Here is a 22,125-nt window from a genome sequence, read left to right on the forward strand (position 1 = left end):
ACAGCTCTTAACAACAACAAAAATACTTGAGTTGGATTTTTAATTAATTTTTTTACATATGAAAACAAATTTCAGCTATGTTTTCATTTCAGAGAATTTCTCTAAATTGAGCCGTTTTTTGCTTTTCCATGCTATGTTAATAATACAGCTCTTGTTAGTTAAGGGTATATGGAAATTTCTATTGCTAGGGTGAACTCTTTCAGGACAGATTGGACTGCAGTAAGACCATTGTTTCTCGAGTGTTTAAAATAGGAGGACACTTCAGAAAACTCATGGGAAAATTCCATTATCTTTTAGTTTCATTTTCCCACTAGGTGTCCCCCTTGTTTATGGGGTTTGTTAGGGAAGTAACAGGTCATGAGTAAGGGCAAAATGCTCAGGTCACAGTTGTTTCCATCAGGACCTAATCTCCTCAGCCATGCCCACAGGCAGGCCTCTCTCTGCCCTTCCTACGTTACCAAGCTCATTTAGTGCTGCTGAGAAATTCTCACAGGACACAGCATTCCTTCATTAGCTTTAGCCTGAAGGAGTTGGACTCTAGATCTCTGGGCCAGCAAACCTAGCTCTTCCAATTAAGTGCCTGAAGGCCACCCACTCTGCAACCAAGCCTCCGGCCTAAAGTAACTCAGTTTTACTTGCTGTATGGACTGGGAGTCCTGGTGTGGTACTTATCCTGGTAGGATAAGCACTCAACCATGATGTCAGTTTGAACCTCAAGGTTTGCAGTTCAAACTCACCAGCTGCTCCTCAGAAACCCTATATAGGGTAGTTGGAACCGACTGGACAGCACTTAACAGCAATGGACTGGGAAGCCCACGTGTCTGATTCATGCTGTGGCTCTTGGTTCTACTTCTGCTGCTCCTCAGGTATATCTTTGAATATGTATCTCCCCCCTGCAGTGTATTTGCACAGGGATTCCAGCCTAAGCCTTTTTCAGGGGCTTGGAGTGTGTGTGTGTGTGTGTGTGTGTGGCATCTTTTCTAAATACTTGTACTGTGAATTAGCCTCATGAACTGTGCACATGAGTACCAGTCTCCGCACTTTACATGGATGTCTTAGCATGTGTACTTTGCAGGAGGTTTCGTCTCATGCACTTTACACAGATGTCCAAGACTTGTTTGCATCTTTCCCACAAATTTTTTTTGATAATCTTCTGTATTCTGGGCATGGTGCTAAGTATTGTACATATTTAATATCTGAAGCAATCCAGCAACTTGAGTAATCATTTCCATTTTCAACATGAAGATATTAAGTATTGTTATCAAGTCCATTGCCATTCATAGTAATCCTGTATAGAGTTTCTAAGGAGCTGGTGGGTGTGAAGCTCTGACCTTGTGATTAGCAGTCCAGAGCTTATCCTGTAGTGCCACATCGGGACTTGGCAAAGGTTAAATAACACAAGGCATAATTAGTGTCATCTGCAATTTAAACAGATAGGGTTTTCTCCAAATATTTTACTATTAACCGTTCTATATAGCTTGTGAGCACTTAACTTAGTGACTATTTGAATTAAATTATGTTTGAAATATACTTTTCTGTTTTTCAAATAAAACTATTTTGATGCTGGACACGGATAAATTCATCCCTTGGTTATTCCCTTCCTAAGGGAAGGAAAAAGCCTAGATAGTGTAAAGGATTACCAGTTGAGGGTCTGCTAACTGCAAGGTCAACAATTTGAATCCACCAGCCACTCTGAGGGAGAAATTCTGTTCCCATAAAGATTTACAGCCTCAGACCCTACATTGGGTCATTGGGTTTAGTGTATGGGAAGAAAGAATAGTAGATTGTAAGATGATGTGAGAATTCCTTGTTATTCATTTTTCTCCCCTACTTTCCCATGTACACTCTGAAACTAAACTCCCTCTTGAAAAATTATAAGCCAGTCACTTAATGCCTAAATAGTGCTCCCACCTTCCCCCCCATTTTAGGTAGCCAATGTCTAAGTTGTCTGTCCTTATCAACCTATATAAAGAAAGGATAGGATTGATCCTTGATGTGAAGACTCTTTCCCTCTCAGTTGGTATTTTGAGCTACTACATCCATAAATATAGATCAAGTTCATTAAATTGTAACAATTTACACTTGTTTCTTTTATTGTGATTCATTCTTGCTAGTGCTCAGAGAGGACGCCAGAATAGAACAATCCATTTGCCCCAACAACACAATTTTAGTTTTTAAATACAATATATATGAATTTTTTCTCTTTGTGCTTTTATTATTCAATAGAAAACAATAGCATGACAAATTTTAAACAACTTCATAAGGAAAAACTGGTATTAATAGTATATTAAGTTTAATTTGAATGGGTTTGGGACCTGATATGGCGCTGTGGGCTAATGTGCCAGACTGCAAAGTTGGTGGTTCAAGCTTACCAGTTGCTCCTTGAAAACCCTATACAGGATTGTTATTGGTTGGAAATGACTCAGTGACACTTAAAAATAGCAATAAGTATTAGGAGTCTTAGTAATGTGCTGGACTGCAAGATCGATTTGAAACACAAGGTTGACAGTTCAAGTTCACCAGCTGCTCCTCGGAAACCCTATAGAGGGTCGCTATGAGTCATAATTGACTTTGACAGCACTATTGACATCACTCTAGGACTCAACAGTGACAAGTGTTGAGTCCTGGAGTGGCACTGTATGATCACCTCTGTACTGCGAACCACAAGGTTGACAGTTCCAACCCAGCCTCTGCTCCTCGGAAAGCCTATACTGGGTCGCCATGAGTTGGAACCCACTTGACAGCACTTAACAACAGTAAGTGTTACCTTGTTTCTGAGATTTGTAGAAACTACCAGCTATTCCGTGGGAGAAAGATGAGGCTTTCTGTTCCCGTAAAGATTTACAGCCTCGGAAACCCTGTATAGGGTTCCTGTGAGTAGGAACTGACTCCATGGCACATAACAACAATGACAAAAGATGTTTTTTTCCTCTGAAGCTTTTTTTAAAAAATTGCTTTTTTATAAAGTCCTTATCTATCTCTATTTCATGCCTACATTTGTAATGAAGCTTTTTAGCTGCATAGAAAATTCTAGATTCAATTTTTTCCCCCTTCAGCACTTTGAAGATTTTGGCCTTGTGTCTTCTATAACCTGTAAGTTCATCAGAAATTTGATGGTAATTTGTTGGATGCCCCTCAATTGAGATTTCTCTGATGTTTTTCTTATGACTAGACGGGCTATAAGCTTTTAGGAGGAAGCCTATATATTTTTATTCTGCTTTGAAACAAAAATGGAAATGATTATCAAGATCCAGTTAGAGTGTTAGGTCCTCTCAGATCAATCATTCATAGAAAACTATTTTAGTTATTACGAGTTAGTATTGAAAAATCTGTTTAGGATTATGTGATAGACACCATCCTTATGTCTTTTTAGGAATTCCTTTAGCATTCTTGTTTTGATATAGCTACATTTTAATAAGTTCACCATTTTCTAGAGAACCGAAAATGTGCCCAAAAGATTTATGGCATAACACAGGAATTCAAAGTACAGTTAATACCATACATGGTAGTGGTTATCATGGAATTACTTTTTTGGCTAGAATTATTTGTTGTTTTTATATACTTTTAACTTTAGCAAAACATGGCTTCAATCTGGAGTTTTAAATCTTGCTTTTAGAAGGAAGACTTACTCTAAAAATGCCCTAAAATATTAACCATGTCTTTTGTGACATCCTTGCTTCTGCTTGTTCTTCTTTATTAGACGTTTCGATAATGACTTCTCTTCTTTGGTCCTGGTATTTGCTGGCATTACTTAGTCTATTGTTAATGTAGTGTAAGTAGTATTCTTTCTGATAATCTTGATATAGCTGTTGTTGTCATCATGGAGTCAGTTCTGACTCGTAGAAGTCTTCAGGCTGTAAATCTTTGCAGGAGCTGAAAGCCTCATCTTTCTCCCTGAGCAGCTGGTAGGCTCAAACCAGTGGCCTTTTTTTATCCGACAGAACCACTGCTCTTTCCTTGATACTGCTAGACTTCCATATTCTAAGGATTTTTTTACTTTCCCATTTCCTTTCTGATATTTAAAGTGATGACTGTATGCTTCCTTTGTTTTTGACCTGTTAAAAGAATATTGTACTCTCTGTCTCGAATTGTGGATGTCTGTAGAAATGTTTACAAGAGGACATAACTATCTAATTATATACACACATTCACATGCACATAGTGCACACGTCTTTATAAAAGACTATGTTGCTGCTTTTGGCTTTGTGTGTAGGACATCAGCATCTTTCGTCTCAAACAGCTGAAGTGCTTTTGTCATATGGTTTTTAACTTCAAGCAAATGGGAAATGAGGTTGAAAGACTATTTGGTTCTTAACACTCCTTCGCAGTAAGCTTCTTTGAATACTCCAAGACAGCTTTGTACTTTTTGAGTACTTGAATTTGTTTAAAAGACTTTAACAAAGAAGAACTTGCTAGTGGGTGCAAAACAATGCAAAAATTTTTTCCTTTTGGTTTTCGTAACAAAATTTTATAGGATTGGCATACACATTTAGGAGAGTATTTTGGAAAAAGAGTATAGATACCCTATTGTATCACTTCCTGGTGAGTTTTCTCCATTTCATAATTCTCATGATTTTTTAAGTAAAATTTTAAGCTTGTGCTAAAATTCAAATAGTGCTTTTCCTGTTTATACCCCACCCACACTATTATGTAGAAGTTTAATAATAGTCTGACATGTAAATTTCAGCAAACTGGAGTCTTGGTATGGCGCTGTGGGTTAATTACTATTAGCTGGATTGCAAAGTTGGTTTGCGCTGCAAGGTCAGCGGTTCAAGCTCACCAGTTGCTCCTTGGAAACCCTACACAGGGTTGCTATGGGTTGGAACTGACTTGACGGCACTTTACAACAACAACAAATAACTATGCTTTCATTGGACTGAAAAATTACATGTTTAATTACACATCCATAGACATTTGCATCAATGCCATGACATTAACCTTCAGTTTCTAACTCATACAGTTTTCTTTTCTTTGTTGATCTTTTCACGTAAATACACATAGTTGATAAAAATAAAACCATTTTATATGCATATGCTAATTAAATATATGACTTAAGTAGATTAATTTATAGTATAGCTATACCCTTAGTCCATTTAAGTTTGTAGTTTTATGTTTGTATATTGGTTATCCTGATAACATATATTTCAAAATTTTTCATAATTTGAAAAACATGCAGCTCTATTAAATCTACATTTTGCCATAATTGTCTCTTAATTTTTAAAAAGAAATAAATTCCACTGTGATTAAACATCCTTCATGTGCTCCTCTTAGTCTCCTTTCTCTCCTTCCCCAGAGGTGTCCACTCTCCTGAATTTAAAGTCATCATTAACATCATAAGCTAGTATTTCAACCTTTCCTAAATTGATCTCTTGTGGGACTTAATAGTGCTCTGACAAGACTCCTGGCCAAGTATTTGTTAGAGATGTATGAAATCACAAAAGGTTCTCAAGACATCCTCCTCTAAAGAAACTTGTCAGCTTTTTAAAATTAAAAACTGTCAAAAACTTACTGGATCGTAGAGCTCTTTTATTCTAGAAATGTCTGCATACTGTTGTTGGGAACATGAGAGTAAGTACGGAAGTATTGCTATTGGAGTTCTAATTCCAGTGCACAGACAGGTTTATTCAAAACAAAATGTTTCAACAATCTATAATCATTGGATGACTACAGACAAGTTCTTTCAATAATGTTTTAATCTTAGGTGTTTTAAAAAAAAATACTTTTTTGTGCCATGGAAAAATTATTTTGAGGTTGGGTACTAGGAAATTTTCAGTAAAATTCAAGTGCACATCTTGCCAAATCATGAAGGTCTGAGCAGGTTATGGGAATGCTGTCCATATAAAACTAGATTTTAGATGAATCAAGTGTTGTAAGGAAGATCACAACGACCTCAAAAAATCAACTAAGAGAGGGAAGACTATCAACCCTGATGAAAGAAGAAACTGTGGCTGAAGTCCAGAAACTAGTGGGATAAGACTAAAAGATTACCATTGATTTGGTAGCCACTGAAGCTGGAATCGCACATAATTTAGCATTTTCAGTTTTAACCAAACATGTCAGCTTCAGCAAAACTCATCATAATGAGTCCCAAAAGTATTCTTTGAAGATCAGCTATCTCAAAGAGTTGGTCTTTTAATTAATCTTTTGAGCAAGCTCAATGCTAATAAAGGTGATTTTATGGGACAAATTGAAACTGGAGGCAAGTCTTGGATTTACCAATACAATCCAGAGACCAAGGTCCAATTAAAACAGTAACCTCCGAGTGGGTCTCTTGGGCCAGTAAAATTCAAAGCAGAGGGGCCAGTTCAGAAGGTTATGGTGACTGTTTCTAGTATTCCAAAGGATCATTTTGAGAAAGATTTTCAAAGGCTACTTGACAATCACAGGGGCTTATAAAGTTTTTTTTTTGCTTATGAAGTTTTAAGAAAATTCAACACTGCATCCATGAGAAAAACTGGCCAGTAATGTTTTCCATCATGACAATGGACCTCATTCTTTGAGAGTACAAGGCCTATTATTATGAGGATTTAATTGTGAAACCTTAATCCCATTTACCCTGTGGTCCTGAGTTTGCCTCTTCAGACTTCATTTTCTTCCCCAAATTCAAAAGAACATGACTAGAATACCTTGAGAATGCCAAACCTGCTGTTTTGATGTGGTCTGAATTGAATAGTGCTGAATTCTTAGGGGGAAAGGTTAGTGACATAGAAGTATTGATAAACCTATATGGGGAGATGGTTTTAAACTTTGATATTTTGTTTAATAAAGTGTTTTTTTATTTTGTAACAATATTTTTTTACTTACTCTTGTACTTTGTGGGAACACTGTCTTGAGATACTCCCTTTCCCTAAGTCACTTTCTATTTAATTCCATGTTTTTTTTTTTTTTTTACTAACTTCTAAGATTTAAATGACAAACATGTTAATAGTAATTTCTCCTAGTTGTCTGGTAGTAGTTGTTGTTAAGTGCTGTCAAGTTGGGTCTGACTCAATAGCCACCCTATAAAGGGTTTCCGAGGAGTTGGTTCTGAATCTTAGTGACCCCTGTATATTGTTTATGAGGAGTCGGTTCCGATTCATAGTGACTCTTTAAAGGGATTTCTGAGACTGTAAATCTTTATGGGAGCAGAAAGCCTTATTTTTCTCCTAGTTGAATGATTTTTCATTAAAAAGGTGAGTAAAATGTTAATAAATTGCATATTCACTGACCAGGGCACACAAGTTAGTTATGGTTCTTTATTTAAAAGATTTTTAAAATCTGCCATCTACTAAATTGTCTGACTGTAGACCATGGCCTCGTATGCCCTTTCCCTTAAACTAAACTGTTATATTTTATGTTCTTGTGCTGGAAGTGTCCTGAATTTATTGCTAATGTTTGACATATATTCTTAAATGGCAGTTCCTTAACTGTTAATATTGTACAAGATGGTGTTTGAATCCTTTGTTTGCTTTTTTAATTCCTGTATTAGAAAACCATAGTGCTTTTTCCAAGTTATGTATAAAAGAGTGATTTTTGTTAATATAATCGTTTTATTCAGGTAAAATAAAAATGGGAAAATGGACATTATTTCTGACCTTTAAATAAAATTCATTTTGTATTTCAAATTGTTCACTGAGCTTTGGGATCCATGTGCATTGTCTTCAGGCAGGGCTGTTTACCTGTGTGGGATAATAGGTCCCTTAGAATCTCTTAAGACTGTGGAGGAAGCTTGAGGTCCTGAGGAACATCCATAGGAATACAGAGTTTACATACAACTTCAAGTAAGGCAGGGAATCTCCAGTTTTAAGGGAACTGTGAAAAAAAACAAACAAAAAGAAAAACCAGACTGCCTTTCTTTTACCAACTTTTACACTTCACTGCATTATTCTGTTTTGAAGTGGATTCAGAAATGGAAAATAATGAAAAGAAAGACTATCCACTGTCTACAAAAATAAAAAGTCTAGAACATCTGTTAATTATATACCTAAAAGCTAAACCAGTTATCCTGTTACTATTTTAACTTTAGGGCTCATTAAGGACTCTGCATTGTTTATATAGCCTTTCCTCTTTTAAAAAACACAATAAGCACTTTTTACTAAGTAAAGTTCTCTTTTAGTATTTGGCACCTTGGTATTTTAGACATAATTAGGTAATATCTACCTGTGTGGAAGTGTGGTAACTGTGTACATAAGCACTGAACTGTGAACTACAAGGACAGTGGTTGAGTTGCTAACTAAGTTCAACAGTTCAAATCTCCTAGCCACTTTGAGGGAGAGAGATAAGGCTTTTTGCTCATGTAAAGATTTACAGCCTCAGAAACCCTATAGGGTCACTGTGAGTTGTAACTAACTTGACAGCACTTAACAACAATCTATTTGACAAATGAATATTTCTGTTACTTTGTAGAGAAAAGTCTCTGAAAAATTGTTTGTTTTGTTTTTTAATCTTAATTCAGAAAACTTTTATTAGTTTAAAACTCTAAGCATTAACTTTTGAAAATGATAATGCTTATTGTTGTTGTTAAGTGCTGTCAAGTCAGTTCCGACCCATAGTGACCCTGTATAGGGTTTCCGAGGAGCAGCTGGTGAGCTTGAACTGCCAACCTTGCAGTTCAAATGGCTTTGCAGTCTGATGCATTAACCCACAGCGTCACACCAGGACTCCCTAGTACTATTATTATAGGACTCTATAGTATAGTTGTTGTTATGTGCAGTCGAGCCGGTTCCGACTCAAAGCGACTCTGTACAGGGTGTCCGAGGCCTTAAATCTTTACAGGAACAGAAAACCTCCTCTTTCTCCCGTGGAACAGCTGGTAGTTTCAAACTGCTGACCTTGTTCGCAGCCCAATTTGTAACCACTAAGGTACCAGAACTTCTTGGGACTGTATAATAGTACTGTGTAATTTTATAAATACACACAGTGCATCTTTTATCATGACATATCAGAGGTGTAACACCTTTCATAGGAACCCACTAAATTTTGATGTCTTACACAATTATTTTGAAATGCCACAAGAATAAGTGTGTGAAAGAATCATCAAATGGAGTATGTGTAATAGATGTTTATTTTCTGTTGTAAATTTTGATGTGTAATTAATTACTACTTTTGTAAATCGTTACAAAGTAGTAACCAATTTCTGACCTGTTAGATCTTAACCTGGGAATTGTGGCTCCATAGGGTAACCACTGGATTGGGAACCACAAGGTTGGTGGTTTGAGTCCACCAGCTTCCCTATGGGAGAAAGATGAAGCATTCTCCTGCAAAGATTTAAACCTTCAGAAACCATTGTTGTTAAGTGCTGTCGAGTGGGTATGGTTTCCGAGGAGCAGCTGGTTTCCAAGGAGCAGCTGGTGAGCTTGAACCACCGACCTTGCGGTTCAAACCAACCTGTCAGTCCAGTGCGTTAACCCGCAGCGCCCAACCAGGGTCAATATAATATGGGTTGGAACTGATTCCACAGTACATAACAACAAGCTTAATTCACAAAACCCTACTGCTAGTCTCAGATGCGTTTAGCTAGGAACTCAAGGAAATGCTTAGTTAGGTTTGTTTGTTTTACTTTCTATTGAATTTATAGTTTTAAGAAATGATGTAGAATTCATTGCTCTTAAAGCTTGGTTTTTAAAAATAACAATATGCTTGGATTAATTTGGAATTTCTTTTGGTGGAGCTAGGGCATGGTTATCATATTCTTTTATTCTTAACAGGACCCTTGTCTTCAAAACTGATCTGATTACTTCTCATATAGTTACAAGAAACAGTTTTTAAAGTTTATTTTTAGATTTTATTCCCAAATTCTTTCCTATGGGTCTCAGAGACAGAAAGGGATATACAACATCCTTACTTAGAATTAATTGAGAAAGTGATAGTTGATTTATACATGAGGGAAAACTATTTTGCTTACTCATGTGGATGTTGTATTTAGTGAGGTGAAAAGCCTTGGATTAGAAAGAAGAATATCTAAGACACCTTAGACCTGTTTTTTCCATTTTTAAAATTATAGTGGGCAGTTTTATACGTCTTCTTTAGTTCAATTATCAGTGAATGATGATATTGTTGATGATGCTGTTCACTGTGTAACTAAGATACTTTAAAAACACACATGATTATAGAAATTGAAGGAGAAACTTTGTTCAAAATGACCAATTTTTGTCTAAATCAATATTGTCCAGTATAAGTGTTTGTGATATTGGAAATTCGCTATATTTGTACTGCCTTATATGCTAGCCACTAGCTCCAGTGGTATTTGAGCACTTGAAATATGGCTAGTGTGACTGAGGATCTAAATGAACTTTATAATTAAGATTAAAAACCCATAGTAACTTTTTACATTGGGTAGTGCAAGTTAAATTCTTATGTGTTCAAAGAAATTCCACACATAGATTTATGGCAGGTTTGTTCTTTATATAATTATTTACAACTGGAGTCGTTTAACTTTTGAACTTGGCAATAATTCTTCCAAGTCTCATGTTGAAATATTTCTTTAGTTGTATTCTCCTATATCCAATTCCAGTTAAGTTTGGATATATACTATGAAATTTATCCAGGGATTCTGAACTCCACTTGGCAAGCATGTACCTATCTTTTTGAAGTCTGCCATTTTAGTATGTATTCACTGCATTCTGACCATAGAGTCCTTCATTCACATAGTGCTCTTTGTGGTTCCTGTGTAGGGTTTCCGAGGAGTAACTGGTGAGTTTGAACTTCCGACCCTATGATTCACAATCCAGTACTCATCCCACTTTAGTATTGAAATAACTGGGTCATACAGCCATAAAGATAGTTGTCACCTGAATGAGTTTTCCATTAAATCTGTACCAATGGCTTTAGTGTTAGAGACACTACATACTTTGGATTTCCATGTTTGAGCATCAAAAAGAGCTTTGAGTGATTCTGTCCTGAAATTCTTTGTCTTCAGAAATGGAACCATCAAAATTAGTGTAGGGACATTCTTTAGGGATAGTAGTTGAAATCCAAAAACCATTTATTTGGAATATAACCCTTAAAATTGATAATTTGTTATTAATGTTAATAAAATTTATTAAACAATTGAGATTGTTGTTGGTAAGTACTGTCGAATTGATTCTGACTCATAGTGACCTTGGGTAGAGTTTCTGAGGCTGTGCATTTTTACAGGAGCAGAGCCTCATCTTTCTCCTGTGGAGCACCTGGTGGGCTTGAACTGCCAGTTTTGTGGTTCACAGTCCATAGCTTATCATACAGAACCATTGTGCTTCCTAAACAATTAAGATAATGATTTATTATTAATTTTTACATAATTACATTTTTACATATGTTATAGCAGTTCACAAAACTCATAATATGCTTGGAACTTAATCCAGTCATACCAAGTCAGAATGTTGTTGATGAAAACATGTATCCCCACTTAGGATCTGAAGCAAATCTTCCTGGGAACATTGACCCTGGCTGTGCAAATGAAGGCAGTTGTTGATATTGGTCATTCCATTGAGGGTTTTTTTTGGTTAACTTTGGTAAGAATATATATATAAACATTCACCAGTTCAACAATTTTTACTTTTATAATTCAGGACATTGATTACTTTCATCATATTTTGTAACCATTTCCACTTTAGTGCCCCTTGAGAAAGGGGACTCCCTTTCCCCCTTTTTTCCTATCCCTGGTAAGTGCTGGTTTCTGTCTGTTTTCATCAAAGTGGGATGATAAAATATTTGTCCTTTTGAGCTTTGAATACTGGAAAACCAAAGGCAGGTGCCATTTAAAAAAGTAGTATATGAGATGTGTTAAGAAACTGCAGTTACACAGTGGAATACTTTCTATTCACATTCTGATTCTTAACGAATCATTATCAGCTTAAATGGTTATCAGTCTTTTATACAAATGGGACCATAGTGCATGCTTTTTTGCTTGCTTTTTTAAAGTTAGGTTTGTTGATGTATAATATATATAAAGTAACATTCACTTTTTCTAGGTGTAAAGCTATTTGAATTTTGGAAAAATGCATATCTATGATCAAGATCAGAAAATTTTGATCTCTTTTTGCCTCATTTTTGTAATAACACCAAAGTCTTACTTCTGACTCCGTTTTAATGGCTGGTAGCGTAGTGGTTACGAATCGTGCTGCGAACCTTAAGGTCAGCGGTTCGAAACTACCAGCCGCTCCGCGGGAGAAAGATGAGGCTTTCTACTCCCGTAAGGATTTACACCCTCGGAAACCCTGTACAGGGTCGCTATGGGTCGGAACCGACTCGACGGCACTTAACAACAACAACAACAATTATATTCAATTATATGATCTTTAATTATTACTTTAATTTATTACCCTTCATTATTTATTACCATTCATATTTAGGTTGATTCCAGTCTTAAATTTCAAATGAGGTAAAGTCCCAATAAATGTATTTTTACCCTAATCTTGGTAAGCTTTTGTAGTTGTAGGGTAAATTTCTTGTAGTGGAGTATAGAATCAAAAGGTATGTGTATTTAAAATTTTGATAAATATTGCCAAATTACATCCTATAGATGTGTACCAGTTTACTTCCCAGCCAGTTATGGATGAGAATTCTTGTTTAACTGTTAACACTGGGCCACGTATAAATATTGTACCAGTTTACTTCCCAGACAGTTATGATAAGATTTCCTGTTTAACTGTTAACATTAGGTCACCTATAAGTTTACTTTCTAGCCAGTCTGTTGAAATCCTGTTTTCCTGTTAACGCTAGGCTACATATCAATGTTTTACCAGTTACTGCCCAGTCAGTTATGAGAAATATGAGTTCCTATTTAATTTTTAACAATGGGCCACCTATAAATATTGTACCAGTTTACCACTTGACTTTGAGCCACAAGGTTGGCAGTTCAAACCCTCCAGCTGCATCTTGGAAGTCCTGTACAGAGTTGATATGAGTCAGAACTGACTCGACAGCACTTAATAAAGCAAACAACAACAATTTACTTTCTAGACAGTTATGATGAGAGTTCCTGTTTAACTGTTAGCAGTGGGTCACCAAATTTGATTTTTGTTAATTTGCATCCAGCAAAGGAAGTTGCATTTATTTTTTTTTTTATCATTTAAAAAATATACCAAAATGTTTACATACACAAAAAAATATATAGGTCATGTTATTTACAGTTAAAACCACAATATAATATTAGAGGAAAAGTGAATAGAAATAAACTTAACTTAATTTTCAGTACCTCAGTGTCATTTTCATTCTTTTTTTTTTTTTCCCCCATGTCTGCGTACTTTGAAAATTCAAAAATTTCATGGAAAAATAGAATGTAAAATAATGGAATTTGTCCATGAACCTTTTGAAGTCTCCTCACATGCACCAGATATATGCGTGTTTTGTTTGCTTTTTATGTCATATTTTATAGGCAGTTTTCTTTGTTTCCAAAATCTTTAATGATTGTATTACTTTTCTGTTTATTGTGTATTACACAGTTCATTTAATTATGCCACTTATGAAATTTGTTTCTAATTTTTAACTAACTACTAGAAAGAAGGCTTCACATTATTTAACATAATTTTACCTAAAGAAAAAATTTTTTTTCTTAGAATAAATTCCAACTAACATAGTTCTTCTGAATCTAAACATGCTCATATTTACATGTTATCGTTAAGTTCCATCAAGGTGCTTTTGACTCATAGTGACCTTCTGTAGGGTTTCCGAGACTGTCCATCTTCACAGATCAAAAAGCCTCATCCTTCTCCCATGGTGGGCTTGAATTGTGGACCTTGTAGTTTGTAGTGTAGTGTTTATTGTTCAAAGCCACCGTGCTCCCAGTTTCCTTGTATGCTGGTTTTATATATGTATATCTTTTTAATGAACATAAAATATTTTTAAAGATTTTTTTTTTGTTTTTATTTCATACTTAATGCATCTTTGAGCAAATGTGTGTAAGCCCCAAATGTTAATATACTACCCATATGGTTTTGTACATTTTTGTTAGGAACTTTATATTTAATGGTGGTTGCTGTTGTCAAGTGCTATTGAGTCAGTTCTGACTCATAGCAACCCTGTGTAAGGTTCCAAGGAGCAGCTGGTGGATTTGAATCACCATCCGTGTGGTTATCAGTTCAGTGCTTATCCTACAGTTTCACACCAGAACTCATAATTAATGTTAAAATCTATTAATGCGGTTCAAAATAAATGTTAAAAAATTGGCCATCTCCTATCCCAGATCTCTGTCTGCTAAGTACTTCAATAAATATTTATATATGTATATATAAGCAAATATATGCATATATAAGCCAAAAATTTTTTTTTTTTTTTTTTTTTTTTTAATGGTTTGGTGCTCTAGGATAAGCACTCAACCTCAAGGTCAGTTTGAACCACAAGGTTGATGGTTCAAACTCACCAGCCACTCCTTGGAAGCCCTATACAGGGTCTTTATGAGTCAGAAATGACTCGACAGCACCTAACAACAACTCTTAAACTAACCTTTTAATATCCAAGAAGGTACTGTTGCATAGTTGATAAGACCAGAGGCTCTGGAGCTAGACTCCCTTCAGCTCTCCGTGTTGTCACATATTGAGATGTGTCTGTGATCATGGGCAAGTTATTTAACATACCTGTGCTTTTTAATTTGTATGTAAAATGCTGAGTCATTATACATACTGTGATGAGAATAGTACAATGCCTATAGGAAGTAATATCTATGTAAACACTTCCTGCTGTTGTTGCTGTAATAATATTTATTGTTAAGTTACTATTAATTGCTGTTGAGTTGGTTCTGACTCATAGAAACCTATACAGGGTCTCCTAGGACCAGCTGATAGGGTTGAACTTGCTAACCTTGCGGTTTGCAGTCCAGTGCTTATCCTACAGTGCCACACCATGAATCCATATTTATTGACCAGTTGTTGTTGTTGTTATGTGCCGTGGAGTTGGTTCCGACTCATAGCGACCCTATACGGGGTTTCCGAGGCTGTAAATCTTTATGGGAGCAGAGAGCCTCATCTTTCGCCTGTGGAACAGCATAATTTCGAACTGCTGATCTTGAGATTCGCAGCCGGATTCGTAACCACTATGCTACCAGAGCTCCTTAATATAGTATTATTCACCACTCATCTGTCACTTTGTCGTACAGTGGTGGCTTGCATGTTGCTGTGAATCTGGAAGTTAAGCCACCAGTACTTTAAATACCAGCAGGGTACTCCCATGGTGAACAGGTTTCAGCTGAACTTCCAGACTAAGACAGACTAAGACGAAGGAGAGACAGACTTCTCAATTTTTCGCCACTGAAAATCTTACGAATATCAATAGAACACTGTTCAATAGCACCAGAATTTTGAGTATTGAAACATGATGAAGAACACCAGAATATTTTCAGATACAGGTCCAGAAGATGAGTCATAGACCAACACATGGCAGCAACAGTGGGCTGAAGCGTAGCAACGATTCTGAGGTTGGTGCAGGACCAGGCAGTATTTCGTTTTGTTGTATACAATGTTACTATGAATTGGTACCAACGTGACAGTACAACAACAGCAACAACAACAATATAATATTCTAGAATCAGCATCAGTTTGGTTTATATTAGTAGTGTGTGTGATATGAATAGCTTCACTTAACAGGTAAGGATAGATGAGGGAATCCTTACTTGCTTGAATTCTATTTAAATAATTGTTAGTCTTGGTGCTACTGTGGATTAGATGTTGGGCCACTATCTACCAGGTCGGTGATTCAAACCCACCAGCAGTTTTTTGGGAGTAAGATGAGGCCATGTCTGCTTCTGTAGAGATCTACATTTCAGAAACTGTAAGTTGCTATGAGTTGGAATAGACTCTGTGGCAGTGGATTTTTGTGGTGGGGCAGGGAGGTATCAGAAAATAGATTTAAAACAACTGAAATATATATTCTTTTGTTCCTTTATGATAGTGGTTTTATCTAAAAATAAACCACATGTCATTATTTAAACAAATACATCTTTAAGCATATACATGAGTATTCTTCAAAAGTTCATGGAGAAATGGAATTAAAGCACATAATAAAAGTATCCTAGAGAAGGTGAGGATAGAGATGAACATTTTACATCATACGTTACAATGTAAAGGTTTTTCATAAAATCAGATTTTATTGATGAAATTTACACTTATAATACATTTTTAGGTGACAGTAGCCCATAACTATTTTAGACTCTATACAATATTTAAATTTCTTGTACACATCTCTTTTAGATTCAAATGTTTAATGAAACATTTTAAAGTTTTTTGAGGTAAGTAAAGGAGCAGCATGATTGAGCTCCATTTTTACTTCAGTTTTTTCACATTTTTTTTTAGTTCTTTTTATTTCTGTTAAACACACACACACCTCCCAGACAAACCTCTTTTCTTACCCATTTGTCATACCCCAATTACAAAACAATATATGTTTGTTGTAAAAAAATACAATGATACTACTTACCCAGAAAAATGCTGTTTATAGTTACGATTCATTGTCTAATTTTTTAAACTTTTTCTCTCTTTATAGAAATATGTACATAATTATTTGTTTGCACTTTATAATGAATGCTGTACATTATTTTTAATAAACATTTTAATAATCATTAAATCAGTGATGTTCTTAAGTACCTTTGAGTTTGTTTCATATCATAGTATAGAGTTTCCTAGGCTTTTAATGTTTGTGTGAACAGCTTATCTTTCTCCAGCAAAGCAGCTGGTGTGCTCAAAAATGCCAACCTTGTGGTTTGCAGTTCACTGTTTACTGTATAGAGCCACCGTGTTCCCAAATTATGTGTACAGTCATTTATAATAGATACGTGGTATTCCATTGAGTACATGTCCTAAGCTATTGTTTAAATTTTTAATATATTTATGCCCTATTCAAGGACCTTTTAAAATACACTGCCTTTATCTTTGTAGAGGAATTCTTTTGAACATGCATAATTTCTTTAAGATACATTGTGAGATTTGTACCTTTTTCATATTTTTGATAACACATCACCAAAGTATTATTCAGATACCTGATACCCACAAACTTACCAGTGTTTCGGGTATTTTCTTTATAAATCCATACCTATTTGAGGTATGAATTGCTTCCCACCTCTTCTTTAAAAAAAAAAAAAAAAATTCACACTTTTGCATTGTGCCATCATACTTCCAGTGGCGCTACAGAACTATATGTCTCTCTTGCCCTTCTTCCTATTTTTTCTATTCTCTATATTTCCTCCTCCCTTTAAAATTTTCAAAAGCTGGATTTGATCTAGATTATAGAAGGAGCTGTTTCAAAGTCTTGACCTGCATCTTAGGAAATTTGCTATATAAAATATTCTTGACACTTTTCTTATACAATACCCAGGTTGTAAAAATTTTGAAAGTTTAAAAATCATTTTTTGTTTCAGTTTTTCAGTTCTGCTGTTTACATACGTGATTTTTTGGGTAAGGCCAGGGAGGGGCCTCATACTCTAGCACAGTGATTAAAGCTTTGGAATCATACTGACAAGTTCAGACCTCAGTGCCTAGTCTTGTTTGCCTGTTGTGGAATCCAGCAAGTGTGATTTCATCCCTTTCATTTATAAATTGAGATAATGCTAATATGTCCTCAGCATTTTGTAAAGATTTACTGAATGAAGGCTGTAAACTTATTCTTTGATTGTTGCAACAAATTTGAGCCAAGCAGGGATTATTTTTCTCGTTCTTCATTTCAACAAACACGATCAGGACCATGGAGAGTGGTGTGTAAGTCAGGACTTTAGAGCCACAACTCAAAGGCAGTAACCACAATAACTACAAAGTGTGTTAACTAAAGTTCATGACATGAGTAGTGTCTGACAGTCAGGACAATCCTGGAACATGAATCATTTGAGACTGTGTAGGGAGCCTAAGAGATAAGTTGTCCAAAAAGCTTTGAGGTGAGAAGATAAGCTTAGTTCCAAGAGAAGAAAGAGCTACTTGAGGGTCCAGCAAAGGAGGAGCACTTGCCATATCCAAAAGTAGACATAAAGGCCAAAGACTCTCCTAAAAAGTAATACAATCAAAATATTTAGGAGGTAGCTCTACTTTGATTTATGTTACAACGGAGTTATGCTTTAAATACATATAACTGATTAGGTTTTATCTTAACTTGTTTCTGACAGGGCATGGTGCTGACGTGAAATGTGTAGACTGGCATCCAACAAAAGGGTTAGTTGTTTCAGGAAGTAAAGATAGTCAACAGCCAATCAAGTTCTGGGATCCCAAGACTGGGCAGAGTCTTGCAACACTGTAAGTGATAGGAGGCCACCCTGGCCCCTAAGTGGAGAAGAACCAAGCAACCTGTGCACTTTCATTTTAGCCTTCTCTTTTGTTGTGTAGTCCTGAAAATGTAGTTGAGATAAACTTGGGTTTATAGATTTCTCATTATTTAAATATGACTTTATCTCTCAATTCCTAATGAAATAAGGCTTCATTTTTGTCCTGTCACTTATGACTAATTTTTATTTGCTCCTCAAGGGTGGCGGGGTGAATTCAGAAGAGGTGGTTATTATCAGTTATTATTCTGGCTTATTGTCTCTCCTCATCAGATACCATTTGGCACTGTATGGAATTTAATGTGTGTCACTTACTATATACAGACCAGCACATCACAATCCATCTGTTTGTAGAGAAGTTTCTCCTTCATTTTTGACTCAGTTTTCATATTTTATCTGAAGTGGTCACTTATGATTCAGCCACAGCATAAAATGTTCTCTTTGTACTATTTGCAGACATTCAGTTATTTCAGTAGGTCGCTAAATGGTTGTTTTGTTTTTTGACAAAGCAACTGTATGCTGGTCCTTCTGTCTAGGAAGTGAGCTATCTCCAGAGTGAGATGGTCGCAGCAAGCCTGCTTCGTTGCACAACTCCAGTGTACACACCCAAGCCTAGAACTACCTGTGAATGGTGCCCCCTGGAGGTGCACATTGTGTAGGCCTTACCTTATTGCCCTACGTTTAGTTAAGATTACCGTTAGACTATCAGAGACCATTTTTAAGCTTTTTCTGAATGAGAGGACCATCAGTGAATTTTTAACATTTAATGAGCTTTGTTGAGTATTAATTATGTGTTAAGGTGTTTCCTCTGCTTCACATCTAAAACTTCTATTCAGTTGAAACTTTGCTTCTATTTTAATTAGTTAATGAGAGCTATGTTTTGGCGTTTCTGTCACTGACTTATTTCTTTCAAGTGTGTTTTTTTAAGTGTTCTTCCTATAATGTTTATATGCTTTATTACTTCTTGGCCAAACCTTGCTATCATATACTTTTGAACAAAAATGACTGTTTTATTGATTTTGATTAGTTTTGAATTTTGAAGATTAATTTTTTTGGTACTTTGTTTGCAGTCATGCCCATAAAAACACAGTAATGGAAGTAAAATTAAATCTCAATGGCAATTGGCTACTCACAGCGTCACGTGATCATCTTTGTAAACTTTTTGACATCCGAAACCTGAAAGAAGAACTTCAAGTTTTCCGAGGTCATAAGAAAGAAGCCACAGGTCAGGGACTATAATTTGCTTCTTATCTTGCTGATTATTGCTTGTGTTAATCTCAAGTCCTAATAATCTTGTTTTTCCCATGTTTTTGGTTTGTAGCTGTGGCCTGGCATCCTGTTCATGAAGGACTTTTTGCCAGTGGAGGGTCTGATGGGTCTTTGTTATTCTGGCACGTTGGGTATGTAATATTCATAAAGAGATCACCTGAATGTGTAAAAGCATGATAAAGTTTTATACCTTTTCTTAGTGTATTTATATCATAAATCAGAGACAGCTTACAGTTTTCAGTATGTAAATCTGATTTAGAATAGAAAGGCAGCACCTCCGATTTTGGATGTGGAAGTCATTAGGAGAAAATAAAGATTTCTTGTTTTTTAATGGGGATCCCCAGGTGGCACAGTTAAGCACTTGAGTACTAACTGAAAGGTCCATGATTCTACTCCACTCAGAGGCCTCTTAGTAGACTGACCTGAATCAGTGATTCTAAAAGGTCACAGCTCTGAAAGCCATATGGAGCAGTTATATGCATACATGGAATCATGGAATTGACATACCAACAACTAAGGACAGTAAATTTCTTACTGAGATATTATTCTTGAAGCATTTATCTCCTTTTGAATTCAAAGTGTTTTTTAAATAAAATAATATATTTCTAAAAACAAACCAATAGCCCTGAAACATGTGCAATTAGTCAGATTCAAAGTAATAGGCTTTGTGTTATAGTTAAAATAATTTTTTTTTTTTTTAATTTATACATTTTTTTTGGTAACTTCTCTGAAAAAGACTTATTTGGTACTTTTTCAGAGTGGAAAAGGAAGTAGGTGGAATGGAGATGGCCCATGAAGGAATGATCTGGAGTCTGGCATGGCATCCTCTTGGACATATCCTCTGTTCAGGCTCAAATGACCACACTAGGTAAGTTTTATACCAGAAATCACAAACAATTACTATACTCAATGGAGTTGTTGTTAAGTGCCATCAAATCAGTTCCTGTATAGGATTTCTGAGCAGCAAGCGGTGAGTTTGAACCGCCAAATCTTGTGGTTCAAACTAACTTTGAAGTCCAGCGCATTAACACACAGTGCCACACCAGGACTCCTACTCAATGAAGTAGTAGGTAATAAATATTATATATATTTATTTTATCAATTTGTGTATTAATTTATATCCTAACTTCCTCTAAAGGTAGTGGTTTATAAGTGGAGCATGTTGTTTGGACTCTTGATGTGGTACTGTAGGATCAGCATTTGATTTCGAATCACAAGGCAGGTCAAACCCACCAGCTGCTCCTTGGAAACTCTATGAGTCAGAACTAACTTGACAGTGCTTAAAAACAACAACAGCATCGATACATATATATGCTACAGTAAATAGAAAGGATTGAAGTTGTCAAGGACTTCATTCTTCTTGGATCAACTATCAACACTCACAGAAGCAGCAGTCAGGAAATCAGATGATGTATAGCATTAGCCATATCTGCTGCACAAGACCTTTTTGAAGTGTTGAAGAGCAAAGATGTCAGCTTGAGGACTAAGGTGCGCCTGCCCCAAGCCATGATATTTTCAGTAACCTCATATGCATGTGAAGGCTGAACAATGAATAAGGAAGACCATAAAGGAATTGATGCTTTTGAGCTATGGTGATGGAGGAGAATATTGAAAGTGCCATGGGCTACCAAAAGAACCAATAGATCCATTTTGGAAGAAGTGCAGCTAGAGTGCTCCTTGGAGTCCATGATAGCCAAACTTCGTCTCTCATACTTCGGACATACTGTCAGGAGGGACCAGTCGCTGGAGAAAGATATTATACTGAGAGACTTAGTTAGTATATGACCAGAAAAACACGAAATCATATTCTGCCCCCCACTTTTATTTTAACAGCAAATTTTGGACCCGAAATCGACCAGGTGATAAAATGCGAGATCGATATAATTTAAATCTACTACCTGGAATGTCTGAAGATGGAGTAGAATATGGTGAGGCTCTTGATATTTATTCTTCTCAAATCTAAGATTCTGTTATAAATGTGTTATGATTGGGAAAAGTACACAAAACTTACCTTGGTTTTATAATTTATTGACTTACAAATCAGCAACCATTATAGTTTAGTTTTATAAATTATTAATTAAAAAATAATAATAGTTTATTGTATTTTCAGTGAAGGTTTACACAGCAGTGTAGGTTTCTAGTCAACAATTTCTATGCCGGTTGTTTAGTCATTGACATTGGTTTCATTTCTGTGTAATGTGTGAACACTGTTGGTATTCATTCTGATTGTTCCTTTTCCAGTAATCTAATTTCACTGCCCCTTACATTATTTTGTTTTGTTTTGTTTAAAATTTATTGCTGACTGTTTGGTTTAATATAGGTGAGTTTTTTAATGGCGCACAATACTTAGAGGTGATAGGCATTTTTTTAGCCAGTTTGATGTTTAACTGTTTAGTGATCTCAGGAATTAGTTTTGATTCAGAGTTATAAAAAATATCTGAGGGAAAATTGTCTTGGAGTGTCCTCCCATCTCAACCCAGTCTAATAAGTCTGTTTTGTTGTTGTTGTTGTTTTGTTTGTTTTTTAAAAGGAATTGAGATTCTGTTTCACATTTTTCTTTCATTAGGGTTCATCTGATTAGAATGTTTGGTAGTGTAGTGGGGCACCATCTAGTTCTTTTGGTGTTAGGACAGATGAGGATGTGTGGTTTGTATAGACTATTT

The 22,125-nt window shown here is 35.7% G+C and overlaps 1 protein-coding gene across 2 annotated transcripts in view; it reads left to right on the top strand.

The window, feature by feature from the left end:
- The window catches only part of WDR33 (WD repeat domain 33), a 131,578-nt gene that overhangs the window by 66,226 nt on the left and 43,227 nt on the right, over positions 1 to 22,125 (top strand). For both annotated transcript variants that reach the window (XM_006876200.1, XM_006876201.1), the window contains exons 7-11: positions 18,041 to 18,167; positions 19,264 to 19,418; positions 19,515 to 19,593; positions 20,220 to 20,330; positions 21,296 to 21,390. In XM_006876200.1, coding sequence (XP_006876262.1) covers positions 18,041 to 18,167; positions 19,264 to 19,418; positions 19,515 to 19,593; positions 20,220 to 20,330; positions 21,296 to 21,390 — 567 coding nt within the window. The remainder of the gene's footprint in view (positions 1 to 18,040; positions 18,168 to 19,263; positions 19,419 to 19,514; positions 19,594 to 20,219; positions 20,331 to 21,295; positions 21,391 to 22,125) is intronic.

This window comes from Chrysochloris asiatica, unplaced genomic scaffold (assembly GCF_000296735.1).
Source record: "Chrysochloris asiatica unplaced genomic scaffold, ChrAsi1.0 scaffold00363, whole genome shotgun sequence".
Classification (NCBI taxonomy): Eukaryota; Metazoa; Chordata; class Mammalia; order Afrosoricida; family Chrysochloridae; genus Chrysochloris; species Chrysochloris asiatica.